This window comes from Labeo rohita, chromosome 22 (genome assembly GCF_022985175.1).
Source record: "Labeo rohita strain BAU-BD-2019 chromosome 22, IGBB_LRoh.1.0, whole genome shotgun sequence".
NCBI classification, from domain to species: domain Eukaryota; kingdom Metazoa; phylum Chordata; class Actinopteri; order Cypriniformes; family Cyprinidae; genus Labeo; species Labeo rohita.
The window spans coordinates 66,216,797-66,240,965 of NC_066890.1; the positions used below are offsets into that span (position 1 = coordinate 66,216,797).

The window sequence follows — 24,169 nt, forward strand, 5'->3', positions numbered from 1 at the left end:
TTCGATCTCATCAGGTGGGATGTGAGAATCCACAGAGCAGCTCAGAGTGAGGTCCTCACCCTTATGTGAAGATATGGAGTGTTTTGATCCTGATACTATCAAACGCTCTGAAGAATAAACATATTAAATTACACAACATAACATTTATTCAAAATGCAATTTAATTCATATTTATTATTGCACATGTGGTTCTCACTTACCAACATATTTTATTTCAACCACATTTTCACCAGAATCCTGGTCACTGTAAACTTTACATGTGTATTCTCCCTTATCTTCAGCTCTCACATTGTTCAACAGGAGGGAGAAGTTTCCATGCTGAATCTCCTCAGTAAAGAAGTGAGCTCTATCATAATAATCCTGGTGCTGGGCCTCTGTTTTACTCTCACCATCTTGAAACAGATGCACCAGAGTCTCTGAGTCTCTTTTCCATTGGACCTCCAGATCCTCCACTGGTAATGGCGTATCAACAGAACAGGGTAAAACCACTGAACCCCCCAGAGAAACAACCAAGGGATCAGAGGGGCTTTGCGCAACAAATCCTAAAAATATAATAAAAATTATTAGGCTATAATATAATAAAAATTGTGAATTAAGCATAGAAATGATTTGTTTCAGTTGTGAAATTTGTGGTCATGCTGCCAAGAGGCAAAGATCCCTGTTGTCAACCATGGTCCAGGGGACCCACCACTCCGCACATTTGTCTCTTCCTTACTGCACGCATCATTAGCTCATTTGGTGAGAGCTCCATGAGCTAAACTAAGTGTGTCAGATTAGACTGGCACACTATGATTTTCAAATCTTATACAATTTTAAAACCATGGGAGACCACAGACAATGAAGACCGTTTCAACTGATTTTTAGCCTAATAATCCTCTGAACATATGCACACACTAGACAATTTGACCAGGCCACACACTTATTGATTTGTAGGAACAATTTCACAGTGACATGAGATCTCATGGAGATTCACAACATCAAACCTATTTTATCGGTTTTATGCTGGGACAGTGTGGATAGATCCAAGTGCAAGCTTTATTGGAACACATCGTAGTGGAACAGGCAGGGTCCGAACAAACAGTGTTATCCAGGGCAAGACAAAAGCGTAATCCAAAAGCAGGCAAAAGGTCAAAATACCAGTGGGCAGTCCAAAGTAACAAATGAAACAAAACAAGGAAAATAACAAAGAAACAAGACAATGGCAATGGCAATGGCATGAAACAAGGCAATGAATACAGGGAAAACGCTTGGTTGAGTCCGCATCAGCAAAACAATACTTCGCAGAGTCCTGTTTGGCATGGCCCTCAAATGGCTGCCAAACAGGAAGTCACCAGAGCAGAGGGAGCATTAACAGTCAGTACATGGGCAAGGGCTCCCTCTGCTGGCGTGGAGTTACAGAATCCCCCTCTAGGAGCGACTTCTGGCGCTCAAAAAACAAGTCCAGGAGGGTGGGGGAACAGGGATAGAGCAGGGGGTGGGATGAGGTCCATGTAGCGGAAGTGTAACAGGATCATGGAGCAGTGACAGACAGTGAAGCACTGGAGGACCTGGGCCGTGGAGTAGTGGCAGATAGTGGAGATCAGGAAGCCATGGCAGGGCAGGCAGAGCAGGAAGCCATGGCGTGGCAGAAGACAACCAGATCAGAACAGAAGACCACCACGGTGAAGCTGGTGACCACCACAGTAGAGCAGAAGAGCATTGCTGAGCATAAACTGCCTTTTGACAGTAACCAGACAGGCAGAGAGTTCATGGACAACTTCCTTGGCTGTGACAGAACAGACAAACAGTTCATGATTGGTCTCCTTGGCCATGACATGGCAGGCAAACAGTTCAAAGGTGGTCTCCATGACCGAGACAGGACACACTCAAAATAGCGACCATCATTACAGACAGCACAGTTGACAGTGGGATGCCCGCCGGGCTTTATGGTGTGGAGGCTGTGAGGTTAGAGAGCATCAAGACTGCGTGGCTTGGGAGCGTGGGCACTACAGGGATGCCAGCAGCTTGCACTGACATGAGTGGTGGGTCCATCACACTGGCGATCATGAGGTTTGAGGCTTTGGAGTGGCAGTGATGACATGACATGGCTCTGGGAGCTCAGCTAAGATGTGACGAGGCTCTGGATGAACAGTTGCGACGTAACTCTGGGAGGTCAGACGGGACATGGCGAGGCTCTGGCATGATGGCCGTGGCTTGGCGAGGCTTTGGCAGGACAGCTGTGGCTTGGCGAGGATCTACGATAGCAGCCATGTGGTGAAGAGGGTCTGTTAGGAGTGCAGCTGTGTCTTGACTTGACTCAAGAAGATCAGCTGTGACTTGACTTGACAGAAAACACAGCTGTAACTTGACTTGCTTTGGGTATGGCAGCCATGACGGGATGAGATTCTGGTAGGTTGACCTTGGCACGGCAAGGCCATCTTGTACAGTAAAATTATATCTTCCTGTGAATCATATAGTAGCGTCATTTTGAGCGGTATTTTTCTCTCAGCTGAATTAACCAACATAATGCATGTTTTGTTTTTTTTTTCAATTTGACCTACACTGTAAAATCTAATTAGTTGGGCTTACTTAAAAAAAGCATGCAAACCGATTGCCTTAAAAGTAAAGTGAAATAAGAATAGTATGTTGTACTGACAAATGCTTAGTTAGTATAGTTTACTTACACGGGAGCTCTAGTAACTAAAAAAGAACTGTAGGGGGTACTTGATCATTTACTTTAGGCTTACACTTGACTTAGTATAGCTACTAACTGACTCCCAGAGTGCATTGCGGCATGAATAAATTATGCAATTGCTTTGTTTTACTGTTGTTGTTTTTATTTGCTAATTTTATTTACTGACTTGTGTCAGCAGTAACACAACAAAAAGAGAAAATAAAATAATATAATGGTTGTCACAATTAATAAAAATAAATAAAATTGAATTGTTACCATCGTTGTGATTCACATGCTGAATGTTGAAGTTTGTGACTTGAGCACATTATCACAAATATTAAAGGACTGTCTCAACCCAATAAAGTTTCTCAAGGTGTTTATGAAGAACAACAAAATTGTAAAAGATCATTAATAAATATAAAAATATATATTAGCTAAAGAATTGGAAAGATTTAGCTAATCGAAATATCAGAACTTGAAGGTTACCTTCTAAAAGCAACCTACTTATTACTTTTCTTCCCTTGAAATCAAAAACTATGACTTCATGTTGCATTGCTGCATCAATAGGAAGAAAATTATAATAAGAAAAGCAAAGTTCCAAGTGCCCAACCAAACGGAACATTAATCACTATAATGGTAAGTAAAAAAAAATAATAATAATAATAATAATAATAAAAAAATAAATAAATAAAATAAGACACACCAACAACATTTTACGAAAATCAACATCAATTTATGAAGTCAGCTTATGTGATGTTCTCTCAAATATATAGTTGTATTGAAACAACATTCAAGATGACTTTGGGAAATGAGTGAAGGTAACTAGTGAAAAATAACTGCAGATTAACAATTGCCACCTCAAAAAAAAAAAAATATTTTCTTCTTCTTCTGTTGTTATTTTGCAAATTAGCAACATATTAGTGCACTGCTGCCTCTCACTGGTTTATTAATGTCATTGGTTTCTTTGTGGCTACTTGAATATTTTAAGTAAGCATCATTCAAAGTAGTAAGTAAACTGTTTTACTCGCTTGAAAGTAGCTGTAACTTAATAAAACCTAGTAAGTATAGCAACTAAGTAAAGATAACTAATTATATCTAAGTAAGGTAAACTATTGGATTTTACAGTGTAGGTAAATGAAAGGTAAATGCTCATTATTTTTCCATAATTTTGTCATTGTTATATTTACAGTTTTCACTTTGTGAAGTTATGCGTCTTTAACTTTCAGAGAGCGTGAGAGAGAGAGGTGGGAACGGACATCCACATTAACCGGTAAGCATTTGCATATTATTGCAAAAAGTGCATGAAACTGATAAATTTTTTTATGTCTGGCAACATTTTATTACTAACGTCATGATCAAGGACTGACACTATTGTATAAAAATGAATCAGGAATTGTGTCTGTGTATGTTTGTGGATTAAGACTTTAAAACTGCATGACATTTTCCAGAGAACTATGTTTTTTATCTGAGCTCTGCATCAGTTCTCAGAAATCAGTTAAAATGGCATCGCTCCACAGACTAAACAGCATCAATTCTCAGGAAAACCAGTGATCTTTTCACTAGAAAAGATCAACATGTTTTATTTATTATTTTTATTATTTTTTTAATTACATTTTATTAAATGTGCAGGTGACCCCTGTTATCCATACATATTACAGTATTATTTTATATATAATTTATTATGTTTTTTATAGCACAATGTAAAACATTTTGAAAAGGGCCCATCTTGCCCCACTACCCTCAGTGTAAATTTCTACAAAATGTATTAAATACATTTTAAATATTTTATATTTTGTACAAATTTATATTTTTATTCTACAAAACAAAATAATAAAATAAAATAAAATAAAATAAAATAAATGATTACAAATATATTTTGCAATCTTGCCATCACAGCAGGTCAATTTATTCTATGACTAATATACAGGCATGAATGTTTATTGAACATACTGAATTGACCATATTTGAATTGAAAATATGTCATAATAGCAACATTATGAAGCCAAACTGTAAGATTTCACTTAATTAGCCTATAGATTTGAAAGAAAAGTGAAAGTGTCCAAAATATTAATACAATTAATGGAAATTTATAAATATTAACTTCATGAATTAGAAGGATTAAATTTAAGAATTAAATAATTATAGTAGTATTAACAACAGGCCACTTGGGGTCTTCTGTGATTTTTTTTTTTTTTTTATCTTGATTTATACACCTTGATACAACATCATCAACACACATGCTGGTGCTAACATTTAGACAGATTACAAACATTTAATTCATAAAATTTTAACTTTAACATAAGCCCACACTGAACCCCAAAATTTTAAACAGGTAAGTCTATAGGCCTGTGAACTAGATCAACTTTTGTCTGAGCGTTGTAATGTTGTTTTTAAATGCTGCCTAATGCTGGTAAACAAAGAAAATATAAACAAAGTACACCTGCTATTCACAAAAAATACCTATTTAAAATAAACCAAGAGATAAGACCCACACTTTCAGTGCCTCTCTCCACAGCTTCTCACACAGCCTCGACAACAACTCTTTCAGGAAATTTCATATTTCATTATATTTAATAAATAAATGAGTTCTTGTTCCTCCACCATAATCCACAAAATGAAAGTTTAAGAAAAAAGGAGTAATCTTGTTCCTTATTGGTTCAAGCATTTTATCTTTAAATACAGTACGATTTTACCTCCATGTGTTAATTTTAAGAAAAAGTTTAAGAAAAAGAGATTTAGATGACTCCCACAATGACTCCCTGTATTTATTTTTTTTAGAAAGTTGCTTAATAATTGTTCATCAAAAATAAATAAACAACAATACTCTCTAAAGAGAGAAAAATGGCACCTACATTGCAATTTGTGCTCTTTTGTAAAAAGATAATACATACCATCAGCGATCATCAGCAGTACTGACATACAAAGACATTTAGGTAGGTGCATCTTCAGATATATAAAATAAACAGACTATTGATTTTCGTGATCCTTAGATGTGCAAATTCTGCTTTTACTTTCACTTTTAATTTGTAGTAAGGGCTGGGCCAAGTCAGGTAATCAGAGAAGGGTCTGGCTGCAGACATGCACTTGCATGTTCACATGTGGTGGTTAAATGATTACATTAAATTTAATAGCATAACGTACAGTGTCCTGCAAGTCATCTGTAGGAGATAAAGACAAGACCCGCAGGCAAGACGAGAAGAATAATCCTTTATGAATAATCCCCCCCCCCCCCAAGGAGCGGCTTCCAGACGCTCGAAGGGAACAACAGTCCAGGGGAGCGGTGGGTTGGGAGCGAGACAGGGCGAGGGCTGGAGGGCCAGGTCCATGTGGGAGGCCCAGTGATTGAGGCAGGACCGACAGAGCAGGTACCCTCCAGGGCGGGGCCGGAGGCGGAGCAGGAGCCCTCCAGGGCGGAGCCGGAGGCGGAGCAGGAGCCCTCCAGGGCGGAGGCGGAGCAGGGGCCCTCCAAGGCAGAGCCGGAGACGGAGCAGGAGGCGCAGGAGCCCTCCAGGGCGGAGCCGGAGGCAGAGCAGGAGGCGCAGGAGCCCTCCAGGGCGCAGCCGGAGCAGGAGGCGCAGGAGCCCTCCAGGGCGGAACAGGAGGCGCCGAGGCCCTCCAGGGCGGAACAGGAGGCGCCAGGGCCCTCCAGGGCTGAGCAGGAACCCGCATCATGGACTGGGACCTGGGGAGAGCAGGGACAGAGGAGGCAGAGAGAACAGGGAGAGAAGCAGAGAGACCACAGGAGCAGACTTGAGACCAGACGGGACCTCTGGAGCAGACTTGAGACCAGACGGGACCTCTGGAGCTGACTTGCGACCAGACGGGACCTCTGGAGCTGACTTGAGACCAGACGGGACCTCTGGAGCTGACTCGAGACCAGGCGGGAGCTCTGGAGCAGGAAACTGCGTTATGGCCTGGGACCTAGGAACAGCAGAGACAGAGGAGGCAGACAGAATAAGGGGAGAAGCAGAAAGGTTGTAGAGGGATGCCGCCTCCGTGGGAGGATCTACAGCCAAGGCTGACACCTCAGGAGGCATTGGCATGGCTTCTCCAAGTGAGGGGAGCTCTGGAGCAGGCTTGTGATCAGACGGGAGCTCTGGAGCAGGCTTGTGATCAGACGGGAGCTCTGGAGCAGGTTTGTGATCAAACGGGAGCTCTGGAGCTGACTCGGGAACAGACGTGACCTCAGGAGCTGAGTGTGCAGCCCACACACACCAGAAGGCCACCGCCATTATAGGAAGAGCAGCGGCAGGTGACAGGACATCATTATAGGAGGGTTCTGACAATGTTGATGGTACTAGGATGTTTGAAGATCACCCTGACCCTAGTGGTGGGTCCACCACGCTGGCCTTCATGACTGGCCGTGCCCTTGGGGTGTTGGATGAGTTGTGACTTGACTCTGGGCCGTCAGACGAGACATGGTGAGGCTCTGGACAGATAGAGGGGATGTGACAGGGCTCTGGAAGGTCAGACGAGATGTGACTTGGCTCTGGGCGGTCAGACGAGACGTGACTTGACTCTGAAACAACAGCAATACCTTGACTTGGCTCAATAAGTGTTGCTGTGACTTGACCTGACACGTGAAGTCCAGTGATGATTTGACTTGGCCTATGAGGATCAGCGGTGACTTGACCTGGTTCGTGGTGACTGGCTGAGGCCTGACTTGGCTTGTGAAGAGCAACTGTGACTTGACTAGGCTCGTGGAGATCAGCTGTGGCTTGACTTGGCTCGTGAAGATCAGTAGTGACCTGATTTGACTCATGGAGATCAGCGGTGACTTGAACTGGCTTGTGAGGATCAATGACTTTATTTGACTCAGGAACCACGGCTGTGACTTTGCTTGACTCAGGAAGAGCGGCCCTGACTTCACTTGACGCAGGAACGACCACCTTGCCGTTGCTTGACGCAGGAACGACCGCCTTGCCGTTGCTTGACGCAGGAACGACCGCTTTGATGTTGCTGGACTTGGAAGCTTGACTGGACTTGGAGGCTACAGCTGTAGCCTGACTTGACTCTGGAGCAGCGGCTGAAGTTTGACTTGGCTCTGGAATAACAGCAGCAGCTTGACTTGGCTCATGAGGATCTGCTATAACCTGGCCTGGCTCATGGAGATCCGCTGTACCGGGACTTGACTCATGAACAACATGGCTTGGCTCAGGAACAACAGCTGTAACGTGACTTGACTCAGGAACAACATGGCTTGACTCAGGAGCAACAGCTGTAGCGTGACTTGACTCGTGGGGAACAACTGTGACTTGGCTTGACTCATGGAGAACGACGGCTTTGGCTTGACTTGACTCTGTGTCTTGACTTGACTCAGGGGTAGCCGCCACGGCATGAAGGAGCGCCATTTTAGCTGCCCATACTGTCATTAGGGGTGAGTCCAGCACGTGGGCCATCATGACCACAGGTGGCGTCCGGGTGCTGACCACAGGTTCAGGAATGGCGGCCATCTTGTGCAGCGGCTCTGGCGTGGCAGCCATCTTGTGCAGTGGCTCTGGCGTGGCAGCCATTTTGTGCAGTGGCTCTGGCGTGGCAGCCATCTTGTGCAGTGGCTCTGGCTCAGGAAAGATGGCTGTTACTTGACTTGAGATAGGAGCGATAGCTCTGACTTGACTTGACACAGGAAACACAGCTTTAACCTGACTTGACACAGGAACAAGAACTGTAGCTTGACTTGACACTGGAACAGCAGCCGTAGCTTGACTTGGCTTGGAAACTTGACTTGACTCAGGAAACACAGCTGCAACTTGACTCGACTTGGAAACTTGACTTGACTCAGGAAATATAGCTGCAGCTTGACTTGACTTGGAAACTTGACTTGACTCGGGAAACACAGCTGCAACTTGACTTGACTCAGGAAATGCAGCTGTGACTTTATACGGCTCTGGTACAGCAGCTGTGACATGACGGAGCTCCATTATCGCCGCCATCTGGTGAACGCGCACTAGCGCCGCCGCCATCTTGCGAATGGGCATCGCAGTCGCCGCCATTTTGCGCACGGGCTCTGTTGTCGCCGCCAGGGTATGAACGCGCTCCGGCGCGGCCGCCATCTTGTGAACGGGCACCGCTGTCACCGCCATTAGAGCAGCGCTATTCACAGTCGTCGCCATTGCTCGCGCGCGCTCCGACACGGCCACCATTTCACGAGCGATCCAGGCGGAAAACTTGTTTGTGGCGTCGTGATCCGGCGTTACTGCCAATCTGCGAAAGGGATGCGCGGCTGCCATGTCCGCGTTGTCGCGTTCCTCCTTCGCGACCCCCACAGTACACGGCAAGCCCCCACTCAATAGGGCAAAGTTCATAAATTCCGCGAGTGATGAACGCGGACCCTCGCGTCTCAGCCTCGCCCTTAAAGGCTGATTTACGCCATCACAGAAAATTTCTATAATTATACAGTCCGGGAGAGTGGAATAATTTGAAATGGAAATAAACTCACGGGTATACTGCTCGAGTGTGTGTGATCTCTGTTTGATTCTGCATAGAATTCTGTCTGTGTCCATGTCAAACGAATGTCCGGGAGTGAAGCTGCTGGATCCTTGTGTGACGGATTGTTCTGTACCGGGGAGTGAATGACGAGAGGCGAGCGGATCCATTTGCGAGCTTTTATTATATGGACGAGACAGATACATAGTCGAGCAGGCAGGGTCAAACAGGAGCAACAGAAGAAACGCAGGCAAGACGAGAAGAATAATCCTTTAACAAGCGATAGTCCAAAAGGCAGGCGGCTAGACAGTCGAAGACGAGAAAACCAGGCGGGAGATCAAAAACTAGGAACTAGGAACAGGGAACAAGAAACTAGGAAACGCTTAACAATGGGAATAACAACAATACAACAATCCGTGAAGTGCACTGGGAAGGACCGGCGCTTTTATAGAACGCCTGATTGGTCACGGGGGCTGACGCAATCAGTGCGGTGGAGGATGGGAGATGCAGTCCAGAGTGTGGTGCAACAGTCAGAGTGTGTAGGTGAGGTGAGAGTGACATCTGGTGGTGAGCGGACAACGGGACACCGACCAGATTCGTGACAATAGGCAAGCAGAGTGCCCAGAACTCAATGCATTATATAGATGTTTTCCTCCCAAAGAAAATCAATAATAAAACACAATGTACCTCTTACTGTTTGAATTAAGCAGATTAATAGCACGTGGAACAAATGAAAATTTAAATCTGTTTGTCTTAGCTAAAGGGACCCAAAGATCCCAGGGGAAGGGTCTAAAATGAATCATAAAGGTGAGATATGTCAGATGTAGTATGATATGCTTTCTTTAGCACCTGGATATCAAACTCTGATAACCCAGTTAGTTTCACACCCAATACTCTGCTGCAGTTATTTACAACCTTTGATAATGAATTCTTTTGTTTGACATTTAAAGAGGTAAACCAACCCAGATAACAATTTTACATTATAAAAATGTTCCTTTAATGTTCCCGTTATGAAAACTTTATATTTGAATGTTCTTAGAACGTTCAAAATGTCCAGTTTTTTAGACATTGACGTTCTTGTTTGGTGCTAACAGTGTTATTCAAAATGTTTTTAAAATGTTTCAGTCTCTCGTTATATGAATGTTCTAAGAATGTAATTTAAAACGTTATTAGAACATTCCATTCCCCATTATATTAATTTTCTAAGAACGTTCCCCTAACATTTTTGGTTCCTGATTGATTATTTTTTTGGGAACCAAATACTAATGTTAGGGGAACGTTCTTTTTAGGTTATAATTTTTTTGGAACCATAAAATCAAGTTCCCAGAACGTTGCAGGGTGGTTGCTTTTAAAATAACCTAAAATAACTAAAAGAGAATGTTCCCTAATGATTATACCCGTGTATCATTTGTCAGGGTGGGGTGTAGGAATGGGCTTTTATTAGCACAAAATGAACAAAATATACTAAAAACTAATATATACTATAAACTAAAACTACCCTGTGGGGGAAAAACACTGCTGGCAATGTGGCAAGCTTGGCAGGACAGAAACATGCAAAATTCAGCAATGAACTATAGCCCAGGTCTCGAACACAAGGACAATAAATAGGGAGCAAATGAGGCAGGTAATGAGCGCAACACAGGTGGCGCAAATGAACCAATAATCACGTAACAAGATGGGTGGGGTCAAGACAATAGACATAAGAGCACATGGCACATGGAAACACCTCTCTGAGAACCAAAAACTAACATTCTGGAAACGTCTGAAGAATGTTAGAGTAATGTTCTACAAACCAAAAACTAATGTTTTGGGAGCATTTGAATAACGCTCAATGTTACACTTTGCATTCTAGTGTATTTTCTCATTCACTGCTATTGCAAATGTCAGAAAAACAGTTTGAGAATAAATAAAGTGTCTTCTGACAATGTAAGATTTTAATTTTAATCAAAAAGTTGGTAACACTTTCGATGAAGCCCACATTTATAATACATTATAAGGATATTCTTAATGAAAGTATAATGCATTATAAAAAAAAACCCTTATATGTTATATCATCTTATGAATATTCATAAGAACAGTTTTAATGTATTATAATATTTACTTATTTGTAGTTATAGCTTAAGAGTATGATGATGAACATCATGAACAACACGCAATGAACATGTTGCATCCACTTAAGTTACAATTGTAGCAACTGGACCAATCAGACATACATTAATTGTTACATTTAACAAATAGTCTTTAAACCCAACAAGCCAGCTATATGCTGGAGACAACCCCCCAAAGCAACTAACACCCCAAAAGGGCTCATTTGCCAGGACGACTATCTGATAAGAGGTTTTATTGCCCAGAGGAATGCACATTTGCCCATTCTGACAATGTAAGATTTTAATTTTAATCAAAAAGTTGGTAACACTTTCGATGAAGCCCACATTTATAATACATTATAAGGATATTCTTAATGAAAGTATAATGCATTATAAAAAAAAAAACCTTATATGTTATATCATCTTATGAATATTCATAAGAACAGTTTTAATGTATTATAATATTTACTTATTTGTAGTTATAGCTTAAGAGTATGATGATGAACATCATGAACAACACGCAATGAACATGTTGCATCCACTTAAGTTACAATTGTAGCAACTGGACCAATCAGACATACATTAATTGTTACATTTAACAAATAGTCTTTAAACCCAACAAGCCAGCTATATGCTGGAGACAACCCCCCAAAGCAACTAACACCCCAAAAGGGCTCATTTGCCAGGACGACTATCTGATAAGAGGTTTTATTGCCCAGAGGAATGCACATTTGCCCATGCTACATTCATTCACAGACAAACCTTTCTTTGACCTTCCTATCACACATAGCCTAGGTCATTGTGTACAGTATTACTGCATTGTATTTTAATTTTGTCTGTTGTATTTGTATTTGTCTTTGTACTGTTTTATGCATGCATTATGATAGATGACTAGTCATATAACCCACCTATGCCATGTTTGGTCTCCTTGAATTTGTATTTTGATGATCTAAAAGATGGTGTAAATTAGATGTTGATACCTATGCAACATAATAGTGTCTTAAGAAACCTTAGTAGTTTTTGCAACTACACCCAATCGTGTTGTGTTAGTCCTTCGTTAATAAACTATTGTGCACAAATTACATGAGTTTTGATTCTGATTCTGCCTTGCAAATTAATGTCCCTTTACGATTCCGATTCGAGCTACATGCTCTAATGCAATGGTACTTTAAGAAAGTTATTTTCTGTGGCCAAGAAAATATCATTTCTGTTGATATAAAAATTATACTGAATGTTCACTGGGCGAACAGATTAGTTGATGGAATATTAATTCTGCTACAGTTACTACTGGCAGCTGATATAAATAATTGTAATTAATCATAATTAATTGTAATTATTTATATACATTTCTCTTTGAGCTAAATCGCGACACTATAATATATAATGATATATATTTTTTTCTTCAAACAGCCATAAGATCATATATCAGATCAGATGAATGTGTAATAAGACGCATTTGCTTTGAACTATTTTACTGTAATATCAGTTTGATTATTTTGATGGTACCCTTTAGTCACCTGTTGATTAGTAACTTTGCAACTATATGTCAACTAGCAGTCATAGGAGTATTAGTAGTATGTCTGCTAAATATGTGCAACACTTTATTTTGATGGTTCCCCAAAAGACAAACGGACTATAAGTAACTTTGCAAGTACATCAACGTTCTACTTACCCTAACCTTAACATAAGCCTACTAATACTCTGAGAGTTAGTTGACGTGGGGTTGCAAAGTTGCTTATAGTCGACTATAGTCAGTAGACTAAGACGAGCATCAAAATAAAATGTAATCTAACATATAAACATTGCAATTTTTTCAATTTAAATTATTAACTCGCTCACATTCAAATTAATATTAGCCTCACAGGGAACACTCAAATAACACTCCACACCTAACGACTTAAAAGATGTAGTAAGATACTGTGCATATCCTAAATAAACAATGTCAGGATATATAGCCCATTACAAATGTAAAATAAGATTTAATATGGTGTTCATTGTGTGTTATAAATAATCCTAATCTTAAAAGTTATAACCACAAATGCGTAAGCATTATAATTGTATCATAATTGCTGTCATAATTATTTATAAAATGATATAACATAAAATAAGGTTTTTATACTGCATTATGCATTTGTTATAATGCCTTAAGAATACCCTTATAATGTACTGTAAGTGTATTACCAAAAAAATTGTTGCTCTCTCTCTCATGCCAGGGGAAATGTGTCTTTGTGTCATTGGACACACAAATTATGTTGCTATGCAAATTATGTCTCATTTTGTCAAGACATATTTTTAATAACATTTTTAATTTTTTTCCAATAACAATGCAAAAAAATAAAACAATAAAAATAGTCAACTCAACTCAAGTCTACTCAACAATAGGCCCAACTTCCCTCTCTTCGCCGACCAATAAACTTACTATGACTGTGTCATCAGCAAAATTGAGAATGTACAGATTTTTAACCTAACTTACAACATTCATTTGTGTATAAGATGTAGATGAGAGGAGAAAGTACACATCCCTATGGGGAGCCAATAGATGTAGTCATAGGGCCTGACAAAACATTATTAACTCTAATTTGTAAGGAAATCCAGTAATTGGATTAAAGGGATTAAAGGGATAAATGTATTAAAGGAGTGGACATACCAGGGACTGGCGGATGGATTGCGACCTCTGGTTTATACATGGACTACATAACTATTTTAACCACAGACATTTTATCCATACCAAGAGCAATGCACTTGACTGACTGGTGGGGTTGGGCCTTGGGTGCCAAGCTGAACAGGAATAAGTCTGAGGACCATGGTGCTCTTTGGGCCATGGGGAGATGTGGACACAGGTGGACCGGATTTGGCTTTTAGAGGCATGATTTTACAGCTTTAGGAGTACAATTTGACAAAGAAGGTGGAGGATGGGGAAACTAGACAGACATTTTAGGGAAAGTTAAGCAAAGACTGGAGTTTTGAGGGAGGCTGAGACAAATGACACTTGAGGGCAAGGTTTTAATGTTTAAATTATATTTTTTTATTTTACTTCCTATGGGGGTCCAAGTGGAAGTGTCTAAAGAGGGCGTGAATACAAGCAAAAGGTAAAATCGGTGCTGCAGGGGTACCAGGCAATGGTATTCGGATGGAGGGGTCAGGGTCCCATGAATAAGGGCCCAAAAAACAGCATCTCACATGCCTGTTTTGAAGAGTGGGGTGAAGACTTACTTGATAAGGACTCACCCCCAGTCTTGCACAACAGATGACTTTTGAAGACTTTTAATTTGTGTTTTTATTGTGTTTTTATTGAATGGAACTGGGTTTTACTGGATGTAATTTGATGCTTGTATTCTATTTTAAATTCCTATTTTACTTTTTGGTACGCTCACATATTTTAAAACACATCAAAGACATGGTCTTTTAAAACAAGTTAGTTTTAATTGTTGCTTTTTTATTAGCAAAGAATGTATTTTTCTATTAAGCCATGTGTATTTTCTTACCTATTTTAAATGTGTGCAAAAGTGTAACTGCAAATGCAAATGAAAATGGTGACAATAAAAACTGTTCTAAAGAAGAAAAAAAACCTTACCAGACATATCATTAAAAGTATTATATTGTAGTAATGTTATTTAAATTATTTACTTTCTAATGCAACTTATGTCACCAGAATAGCATAAAGCTGCATTTCCATAACTCCCTTTCAATGTCATGACATCTAAGGCTGTGTGACTGAAGTGAGTTAATAGATCCTTTTAATGATGTATCTTCAAACAGTTATTGTAGTAATTTACTGTGAAAGACGTACAGTAACTATCCGTCAACAGTGTTGCCTGTATGTTACTGTAAAAAGCCTGGTGGGGTCTAAGAGTGTACAACATCAAACCACTATGTTTTACCCACTTGTCCACGCATTGTGGAGAAGCTCTTCACCCCACTACATGTTGTATTTTTGTCTACTACATTAACTATGTTAGCTAAATTCACTGTTAGATCAGATAGATTACACTAGCTAGATTCACCAATTAGATGCATGCATTTAATATGTATATATAAATCACTTTGTATATAAAATCACTTTTGTAAAGTTTTCATTTTGAACAACAAAATATGTTTTTGACCTGTGGGAATGTGAATGTAAAATGTTTTACTAAGAAAAATAAGCAGTATTTTCTGAACTGGTGTCTTCTTTCTGCTTGCAAGATGCAAAATAATCTTAAGTGACCTGAATTTTTTCTCACATTATTTTTTTTGCTTTTTTCAACATACCTTTTATGTATAAACTGTATTATTGTACTCTTGTGCCAGACTTTCAATATCAAACTATTAATATCCATTCTAGAAATATAGCTCATTCATAGTATGTTTGAAAGTAAAAAATTTTTTAAAAAAAGCATTTGATAAGGCATTTTAATTTAACAAATATATTTACATATATTTAGGTATATTTGATTGTTTTTTTGTTTTGTTTTGTTTTTTTTCTCAGTATAACAAATTAAAATGTAACAGTGGTGCATGTGTGAAGTGATATTCTGATAAAAAGACAAACATTCAAAAATAAAATGAATGGTTTATTTAAAAGGTTCTCATGGTGCATAAATGTCACCATTTCCTGCAAATTTAAGACACCATTTCCTGCAAAAGTTTGTTTTTTGTACAGGTACATAATTGATATTTGCAACAAGTGACATTATCAGAGGTTTGAAGAACTTTTTAATAAGTTTCATAGAAAGTAGAATTAAATATTACTTTGCTGGTTTTGACAAGGCTTTGTAAGAAAACTGTTAAGTATCACATTTGACCTGTACTTTATAAATTACACACCTTTTTTAAAATATTTCTTTGACTTAAATTGTAAATTTTGTGCTTGATGACTAAAGGCTCTCTAGACGGTGGTGTAGCGAGAGACTCCCGGACAGGAGCGGAATGGAGACGGGGCGCTGGGAAAGACGCTCAGGAACACAGGTGAATGAGGAGGTGCGGTGCTTGTGGGTATCTGCCTCCTCTGACGTCGTGGCACGTAACGGAAGTTCAGCGGAGGTTTGACGGCACGAACAGAACCACCCGCTTCCTCGGATGAGACGGACTCGGAAGATTCGGTGGATTCACTGGAAGAGGTGGGAACGGTGGAGTCTGGTCCTGCAGGGATGGCCTGAAATACGGGGTCGGCTAACTGAGGTGTTACTGGTTTAACATCTTGGAATGAGGGCTTATGGATATGAGGAATATGAGCATTATGGATTGGACTTTTGGAAAACTTGTCCCCTTGCTGTGTCGGATTGACAACATGTACCTGTGAATGAGTGAAATTTGCTGAGTGACATCTGCTCAAAAACAAACAAACAGTGCAAGCAGTGTAGTCAAATAAAACAAAGTAGTCAAAAAAACTCTCTAAGACACATTTCTCAGTACTTAGGTCACAAAAAAAAAAGCTTTCAGCTTGGCACAGCTGTACATCATAAATGCACTAAAAATGCACACTTCATACATGTATCACTAGCAATGGTTATCACCCAACAAACACACGAACAACACTAGGAAACACTAACACCAGATAAAATGTGATCATTTTTTCTTTTATAAAATGTCTTTATAATACACGAATGACAGCTTTGTACAATACAGCACAAACTTATTCCTCTTGTTTCCCATGTTGTAAAGATGGTGATCAAATTGAAAGATTTACACTTGTTTGGGTGTTCGACTACATCTGACAGTTTGATAGTATTTCATTTTTCAGATTTGGTATGTATTTTAATACGTATTTCTGTAGAAATGTAGCAAATTGGCCATCTGATTCAGCTTTTTATAGGTTTATAGGGTGGGGGGGGATACAATATCTGGCCTGTACGTAAATAGAGTTTTGGCATTGTTTGTGTCCAAGTGACAAAACATCTAATGTAATTTGAAATATATTTTGTGCCAATACAATGGAAAGTGATCCATAGTTTAGCCGCATAGATACTGCTGTGCTCACTTTATGAAGAGGTTTGAAAAAGTGACATAAGTGTTAAGAAATGGGTCCTAGTGATTGTAAAATAAATAAATAAATAAATAACATCAAATAAAACTGTAATGTGGTGAGATAAACAATATAATGTATTGTACCATAAAATAATGGCAAGAAATTTTTTTGTATTTTAAATAAGTATTTTTTTTTTTTTTTTTTATGAGTTGTCCTTGTTGGCTTCATGCAAAAAGCAAACATGTATCACAAGCAGTGTAGTCTGATAATAAAACTGACTTTTATGAGTCGGTTGTGAAGAGTGTATGTCAGCTCACGTTATTATTTTAAGATGGTTTTTCATCTTCGAGAACATCTTTCTCCTGATAAATAATGATAATGTTTTATCAGCATTAAACAAGAAGAAGTTGTTGCCAAAACTTCCTGCTTTAAATTGGGTATTGATCAAATCTTTCTTCCTGTCTTTGAAAATAATCAGATGGAGCAATAAGATGTGATATTGCCTTCAATTCCTTCTTGAAAGTTCTTACAGTGTTCCTGACAAATCAACTTGGAAAACCGAAAAAAAAATAAATAACATTTTCTAGACACAAGACAGGAAGCATTTTTTAGCATTGATCCAACACAGCTGTTAATCAAGTGCAAAGGATGTGCATGTGGTGTGTAACTGATGCTTTATCAGCCACAGAAAAGCATGTTATCTCATAAACCAGTGTACCATGTGTACGAAATAAATCTGGGCGTAAGGAAGGAACTAAAACAGCCCATTTTAGTCTTTCCATTTAGACTTTGCTAGAGGATAAAAAGTGCACAGGGAGACTCAGATCAACTCTGTTGGGTTTGGCTCAGGTTCCTTCTTACGTTGAGGTGTTGATTTACCTCAGTCATCTGGCTTTTAGAGCTGGAAAGTTCTCACTTTCCACAGTGTGACCTGGAGAAAAAAAAGCCTGACAAACAAATACGGATATTTAGGGTACCTGTGGGCGAAATATTTCACAGGACACCTTCACATCTTGCTGGCCGTGGCCAAGAACCTCCCCGACACAGAACCCGACAGGCTGAAATGAAAACATACAAACCAAATAACCGCACTAGAGAAAGCAGACAGTTTGGCAAATTAGGGAACACTTCATCAAATAAAACTTTTATGGTGTGAGAAAAATAGTTAATAGTGATGGATGTTACGTCATTCACATGGGATCCAATTTACATAGACGTAATAGACGTTGGCAGGAACTCACCTCTTTACCTTCTTGTCCTGGCTCACACAGGACCTCAGGGAATGAAGCGACTGAGCATTCCTGAACGGTGTACTCCACAAAACTAGCGGGGAAAGGGGAGCTCTAAGAAACAGAATAAAAATATTTATTAAATATGGTCAGGGCAAGGTCTGTGTCATTGTATTAAAGGGTTAGTTCATCCTGTCATAATTCTGTCATCACATACAGGATTGCATTTTATTAAAAAATAACTACTTGGGCTGCAAAAGTATTAAATGGCTTCAGATGTCAATGGTACAATGTCATTATTGCATCAATAATTTTCACACAGCAGTTCAGTATCCGCATTCAAAGTGTTATGCTGGCATTAACGTTGATTGGACAGTAGGTGGAGCTAAGAGGTCATTTTCACTGCTCAAATGCCTACACAGTAAAGGTGTGGTCACATTTCAGCCTGCTGTTGTTTAGCAAAATTTTACAGATGAAATCCAGTCATTCAAATAGGAATGTGCAATCTGGAAATTACAGCAAAGGTGTTTCCTGTGCAGTTTGAAAGTGAATTCTGTGTGAGTTGTACTTTAATATGTTTTTAAGATGTCAGGACATGTCAAAGCTTCTTCAGGGCCCCAAAACCCCCTCAGACTCTAGAGGGTTAAGGCCCGAGAGGAGCTGGGACAGTGGTTCAGTATCAGTCAGTATCAGTATTTGTTTTTGCTGTTCTTGTTGCATTTACACTGCTTTAACCAGCAGATGTCCTCAGGATGCTACGTTTGGAGTGCATCTAATGGTGAATCTAGCTATCTGATCTAGCAGTGAATTTAACTAACATAGTTAATGTAGTGGAATAAAAAACAACATGTGTTTTTCACTTAAGCTCCATCGAAGGCAAGGCAATATTGTCAAAATTAGCACTGCATACCTAGGATAAATTTATGTTTTATGTTGCTCTGTTTTCTGGGCAGAGCTTATCCACAATTGTGTCTGCTGTTTAAATGCACCAAGCTTTTAAATTCTAGTGAATTCTGTTTAGGGTCATTCCTAGTATTAGGTATCTTTTGGACATTAGAACACTTAAAAAATTAAACACATTTTTTAAACCATTCTTGTGTAATTATGATAGAGTGTTTTCACAGCGCATCATCAATCAGCCATATTGGCTACACTGAATGTAAACAGTGCCACTAAACTGAACAAAACTTGCATATTTTGCTGATTATTGCTGCTGAAAATGGTCAATTAGTGTCATGATTTGGCCTATACTAATCGGTCGGACAGGGAAAAACATTTGAAGTACTACAGACTGCCAAAATTTATAACAAATCAAGGAGAAGAGTGCAAAAAACTGTCTGAGCATTAAAAAGGTGTTGTGGTTGGCCAAACTAAACCAGGATTTCGATGGCAAGAATCTTGACAACATTCGTGTTTGTTCTTATCATTTCTGGTCAGGTAGGTGAAATATTAGGCTTAATTATCTTAATTTACACTGCTTGTACGTATCTTTACCACCTATTAACTGTAGTTTGTCAAAATATTCTGCCCTTTTCTTACTTTATATGAGTTAGCAGCTTCCACACATTTTTTTTTCCATAGACAGCATAAATTAGCAGAACAACATATTCAGTAGTACTGTTTTGCTCAGTTCTAGATATAGAAATGCAAGCAATTATGAGCCAAATTCAAAGAGAAGGAGAAAAAAATCCACCCTTTTAGGGACAAATGAACAACATAGGACACAACAAAAAAAGGTGATATTTGGTGGTTTAAAATGCTGTAAAATGTTTAGAATTGTTTAAAACTTAGGTATGCTTAAATTCAAAAGGTTTTATTTACATCAAAGTCAACTTTAAAATTGATTTTGTTGAAAATTTTAAGGCAATAATATTATGATCTTTACTGGGGACACAAAAGGCACTGAATCCTAGGAATGACCCATCCGCTGTTAGTGTTTTATTGTTCATCAGTTGTAAAATGCTCTGAAGCTGATCCCAACTACATTGTTTCTCTATATCATTATCGTTATCCACCTTATTTTTCAAGTTATTTGCATTGGCCATTTGTAAATTCAATGTGTCTGGCTTCCAGTCTCATCCGCGTCCAGCTATTTTTAGCTGTACAAAACAGCTTGTTTTGCTGCTTGGAACTGCAAATTATTGTTTTAATGTATTATTAGGAGCACAGTGGTTTGCAGTGCAAACAGTTTTACTGTTTACTGCACTTCGTTATTCTTCTCGTAATTTCCCTACAGCATCTTATGAACCAGAAGTCTCACACATTACCATAAAACAGTTTAATTTTGCATTGAAAATGAAGGTGCATAGTTGTGGTGTGAACTTCACTATTCTTTTAAATTTAAAATGATTTTTAGAACTCTTTTTAACTCTTTTTAGAATCTCTATTTTTAACTATAATCTTTATAGTTATAGTTATCATTCTTGGTGTGCACAGGAGTTTACATATTGCGATTGACAACAGACAAAGGACCTTTTTGCCCACTAAAATTCACTAAACTGCGGCTAATGTGCAACCATAACAAAATGTGTAATTCTAAACTGTGAATTTTACTTTTCATTTATTTTATTAATTTTGAAATGGTGCAAAACCAAGGTTTAAAACTGTATTTGATGCCATTTGAAGAAATCGAGTGACTTGGCAAGATTGAAACAAGCTCAGAACCACTGATTAGAAACCAAAAATATGTAAATGTTCAATGCTATCTCATGGCCAGTTCATATGTGGCTAATTCGAACAAATTTGCACGACCTCACTTGTATGATTTTGTACGATTTTTGTACCATCTAAGATTTCTAAGATTGTGTAGTCCTTTGTACAAATTCCTACGAATTTGCCACCTCATAAAATACGTATGATTTTTCACAAATCATATAAATTTGTGTGAGTGAGGTCATACAAATTTGTACGAATTACCACCTTGTCAAATATGAATGAATGAAAAATGAATTGCCGTGCAGTCGTGATAAAATCTTTCAGACCTTCAGAAGCAAGGTTGCGAACCATCGCTACTTATTTCAGCGATAATCGTACATATTTTCACTTGCTATTACAAGCAGGTGTGATTGTTCATTACCTTGGCAACTGTATGAAAAGTAGGCCTACTTGTGCGCATATGAGGCAGCAAGATCACAAAAAAAGCTTGCTGCGTACCAGCTAAGATGTCTTTCGTGCAACTGTGCTTTACATTAAGGCTAGTTATTAGCATATTAATACAGGATCTACTGTTGTCAAGTAAGTTTCATTCATAATGTTTCTTTTTATAAACCAGTATAAAATTTCATAGATTATAATCCAATATTACGGTGTACTGTAGCAAACCTACATGGCACCACAGCTTAATGAATTGTAAGAACTGATAAATTGCCATCTTTTGTGACCTGATGTGAGGCTCTGGTGATGGTGTTCACAGTCAGGCTAAGAGGAAGTGTGCTCTGCCTGTTGTATTTAAGTAGGGACGTCCGAGCTGCGGCCATGGCTTCATTACTGTCAACCGGCAGCAGCAGAGGACAGTCTGGACATGTCATGCGTAACTTCTCTGGAGGGTCTTGTGGAAGAAAAGGAAAGAGAGCACCTCTTTAAGTAAGTAAGATAAAAGAAAAACCCAAAGTTGCATTGGATAAAATAGCAGTGAAGCAGCTGCTTTAGATTTTCTGTTGTTAAACAGAATTGGTAATAACTATTAAGCAGTAAGTAAAATTAATTCTGGACGTGCATTTTACTAACATGGTCCTTTTTCTAATTAATTAGATTATAATATGCATCTAAAAATATATATGACAGAAAATAGGATTTTACTGTTTCGATTGGAAACATTATTGACTAAGAGATTTGAGTCTCCATTTGAATGCTGCATCAACTAAACAATGAAATCTATAATAAATAAATCTGATGATTGATTAAGTCATGAGTCCTAAGTCAAAACATGAGTCATGCCACTTTCCAGTAGTAAATTACACATTTCTATGGACAAAACACATCTGAAATATAGCCGAAGACACAAACTGCGAATCTTATTTTTTATATTAAGCACTTAAAACAAAAGCATAGTTTAACACATCCTGCTCTGTCATGTGCTTTGATGGATGTGTGTGCAGTTGATTGGATTTAAGATAAAATGTGATTTATTTTTGTTAAACAGAGATTTTATTTTCCCATCTAACTAACTGATCATCAAAATAATTGTTAGTTGCAGCCCCACTGTAGTTTTACATAAGCTAAAAGTGTTTACTTGAGGTTTACATGCATTTTGAGATTTATGCAGGGAACCCCTGCAAATGTGTGCAGAAAGAAATGGAAATAACTGGTTGACCTGGTACGAGTGTGCAGTCATAGCTGTAGAGGTAAGAGAAACCCTCTGGTGTGTGAAGCACAGTGGTGTTACAGTTTCCAGAGATTTGCTACAACACAGGAAACACATAAATTGTCCATAAACCAATCTAAAACACTTTTTTTCTTTTCTAGACATATTAAAAGCCAGAGATTCTGTGAAACATCTGCACTGAGTTACTTCATGGATTAATATGAGTTAGAAGTTGGATTAGTCATAATATATCACTATCCATGAGAGCTTTTCTCATGTTTCTCATTTAAAAAAAAGCCATGCTGATGTCGCTTGCTGCCACCATCACTTGCCTCTTTTTCACAATGCAAAGCACAGGTTTTAAAGTGCAATAATAGATTAAACAAAGCCAGAGATTTTAGTCTGAGATGGTTAAATGGTCAATGGGAGTTCTGCATGTTAGCGTAAAATGTTCTGCTGGTTAATCCTAAACCCACAATCAATATTTGTGAATTGGAACAAGCTGGAATTTTGAACACACAGTACTGCAGGTAAACAACACTACTAGGCTGTAAACCACAGGCCATATATTCAATCCAAACTGTAAGCATTCTGCAGATGTACAGTAGCAGCAAATTATCCAAAATCTGAAGCCTTACTGTTTCCATGAAGGGTCTTATAGTACATTTCTTCCATGATTTGGGACTGAGGACATGGCACTTGGTCTCAAGGACATCCAAATCAAGATAATAGACCTTTCCAGCTGGACCCTACAGCACAGTAATTTGGATTTATGAAATAAACAGGTTTTGCAAAGATGACAAATACATATAAAGTCTGGCTTTAAATCTGCAAAATGATTTTTTTTAGCTATTTTACTAATATGAATAGATTTATAAATGATGTGGTTGCCTTAAAAATGACAGCAGCGTTTACCAACCTGTTGATGCGCCTGAACGTTTGTGATTCTGTTCAGGGCAAATTTGTAACCTGTTTGTCTGTCCTCATTTATGTACGTGACGGCCAGTCGGGACAACTTCTCCACAGTCTTGTCATCACAGGGAACATGAACTAAACTTGTCCCCGAGACACACAAAATGTTTGCGGTCAGAAAAATCCAAATCAGAGGCAACATCTTTCTTTCTTCAGAGATAACCAGTTTTATTTCAAATGCAGTCTAGCATCTGTTCATGAAAGGAGATGAATGTGACTTTGGAATCAGGTTTGATAAACATTAACAAGATGATCAATGTGTGACCTCACTGTGATGTAAACAACATGTGTGTCACAGTCTACAGGCTCCAAATCTACCCCAAACTTATTCAAACTGATTCCTAATATTAATATGAGAAGTGTAAACTACAAGAAGAATAATCAATTAATATCTAAAATGCAAATAAACACTCTACCTCAGGAATGCTCATTCTTCCATGTGAACATCTGCCGTCTGCAGCAAAGTTTAAAGGAGAAGTTTCAGAATAAAAACTTACAGATACTTTATTCACTGTTTGTCATCCAATATTTACAATTTATATATTTTTTATC

At 38.7% G+C, this 24,169-nt stretch overlaps 1 protein-coding gene and 1 pseudogene across 1 annotated transcript; both read right to left on the reverse strand.

The window, feature by feature from the left end:
• LOC127153479 (interferon-induced very large GTPase 1-like) overlaps positions 1–5,633 on the reverse strand; it is a 112,306-nt pseudogene extending 106,673 nt beyond the window's left edge.
• A 10,073-nt stretch (positions 5,634–15,706) lies between these two features.
• si:ch211-262h13.5 (uncharacterized protein LOC571127 homolog) lies at positions 15,707–23,839 on the reverse strand. The gene is made up of 7 exons (XM_051095202.1): positions 23,565–23,839; positions 23,284–23,394; positions 22,655–22,742; positions 21,723–21,889; positions 18,355–18,456; positions 18,091–18,171; positions 15,707–16,441 (listed from the first exon to the last, which is right to left on the reverse strand). The coding sequence occupies exons 1-7, from the start codon at positions 23,757–23,759 to the stop codon at positions 16,034–16,036; spliced, it is 1,152 nt and encodes a 383-aa protein (XP_050951159.1). The 5' UTR covers positions 23,760–23,839; the 3' UTR covers positions 15,707–16,033.
• Positions 23,840–24,169: the final 330 nt, after the last annotated feature.

Coding starts and splice junctions, on each gene's coding strand:
- si:ch211-262h13.5 (XM_051095202.1), bottom strand. CDS start 23,759: ATGTTGCCTCTGATTTGGATTTTTCTGACCGCAAACATTTTGTGTGTC. Junction 23,395..23,564: donor ACGTTCAGGCGCATCAACAG/GTTGGTAAACGC, acceptor ACTGTGCTGTAG/GGTCCAGCTGGAAAGGTCTA. Junction 22,743..23,283: donor TAAGACCCTTCATGGAAACA/GTAAGGCTTCAG, acceptor CCTGTGTTGTAG/CAAATCTCTGGAAACTGTAA.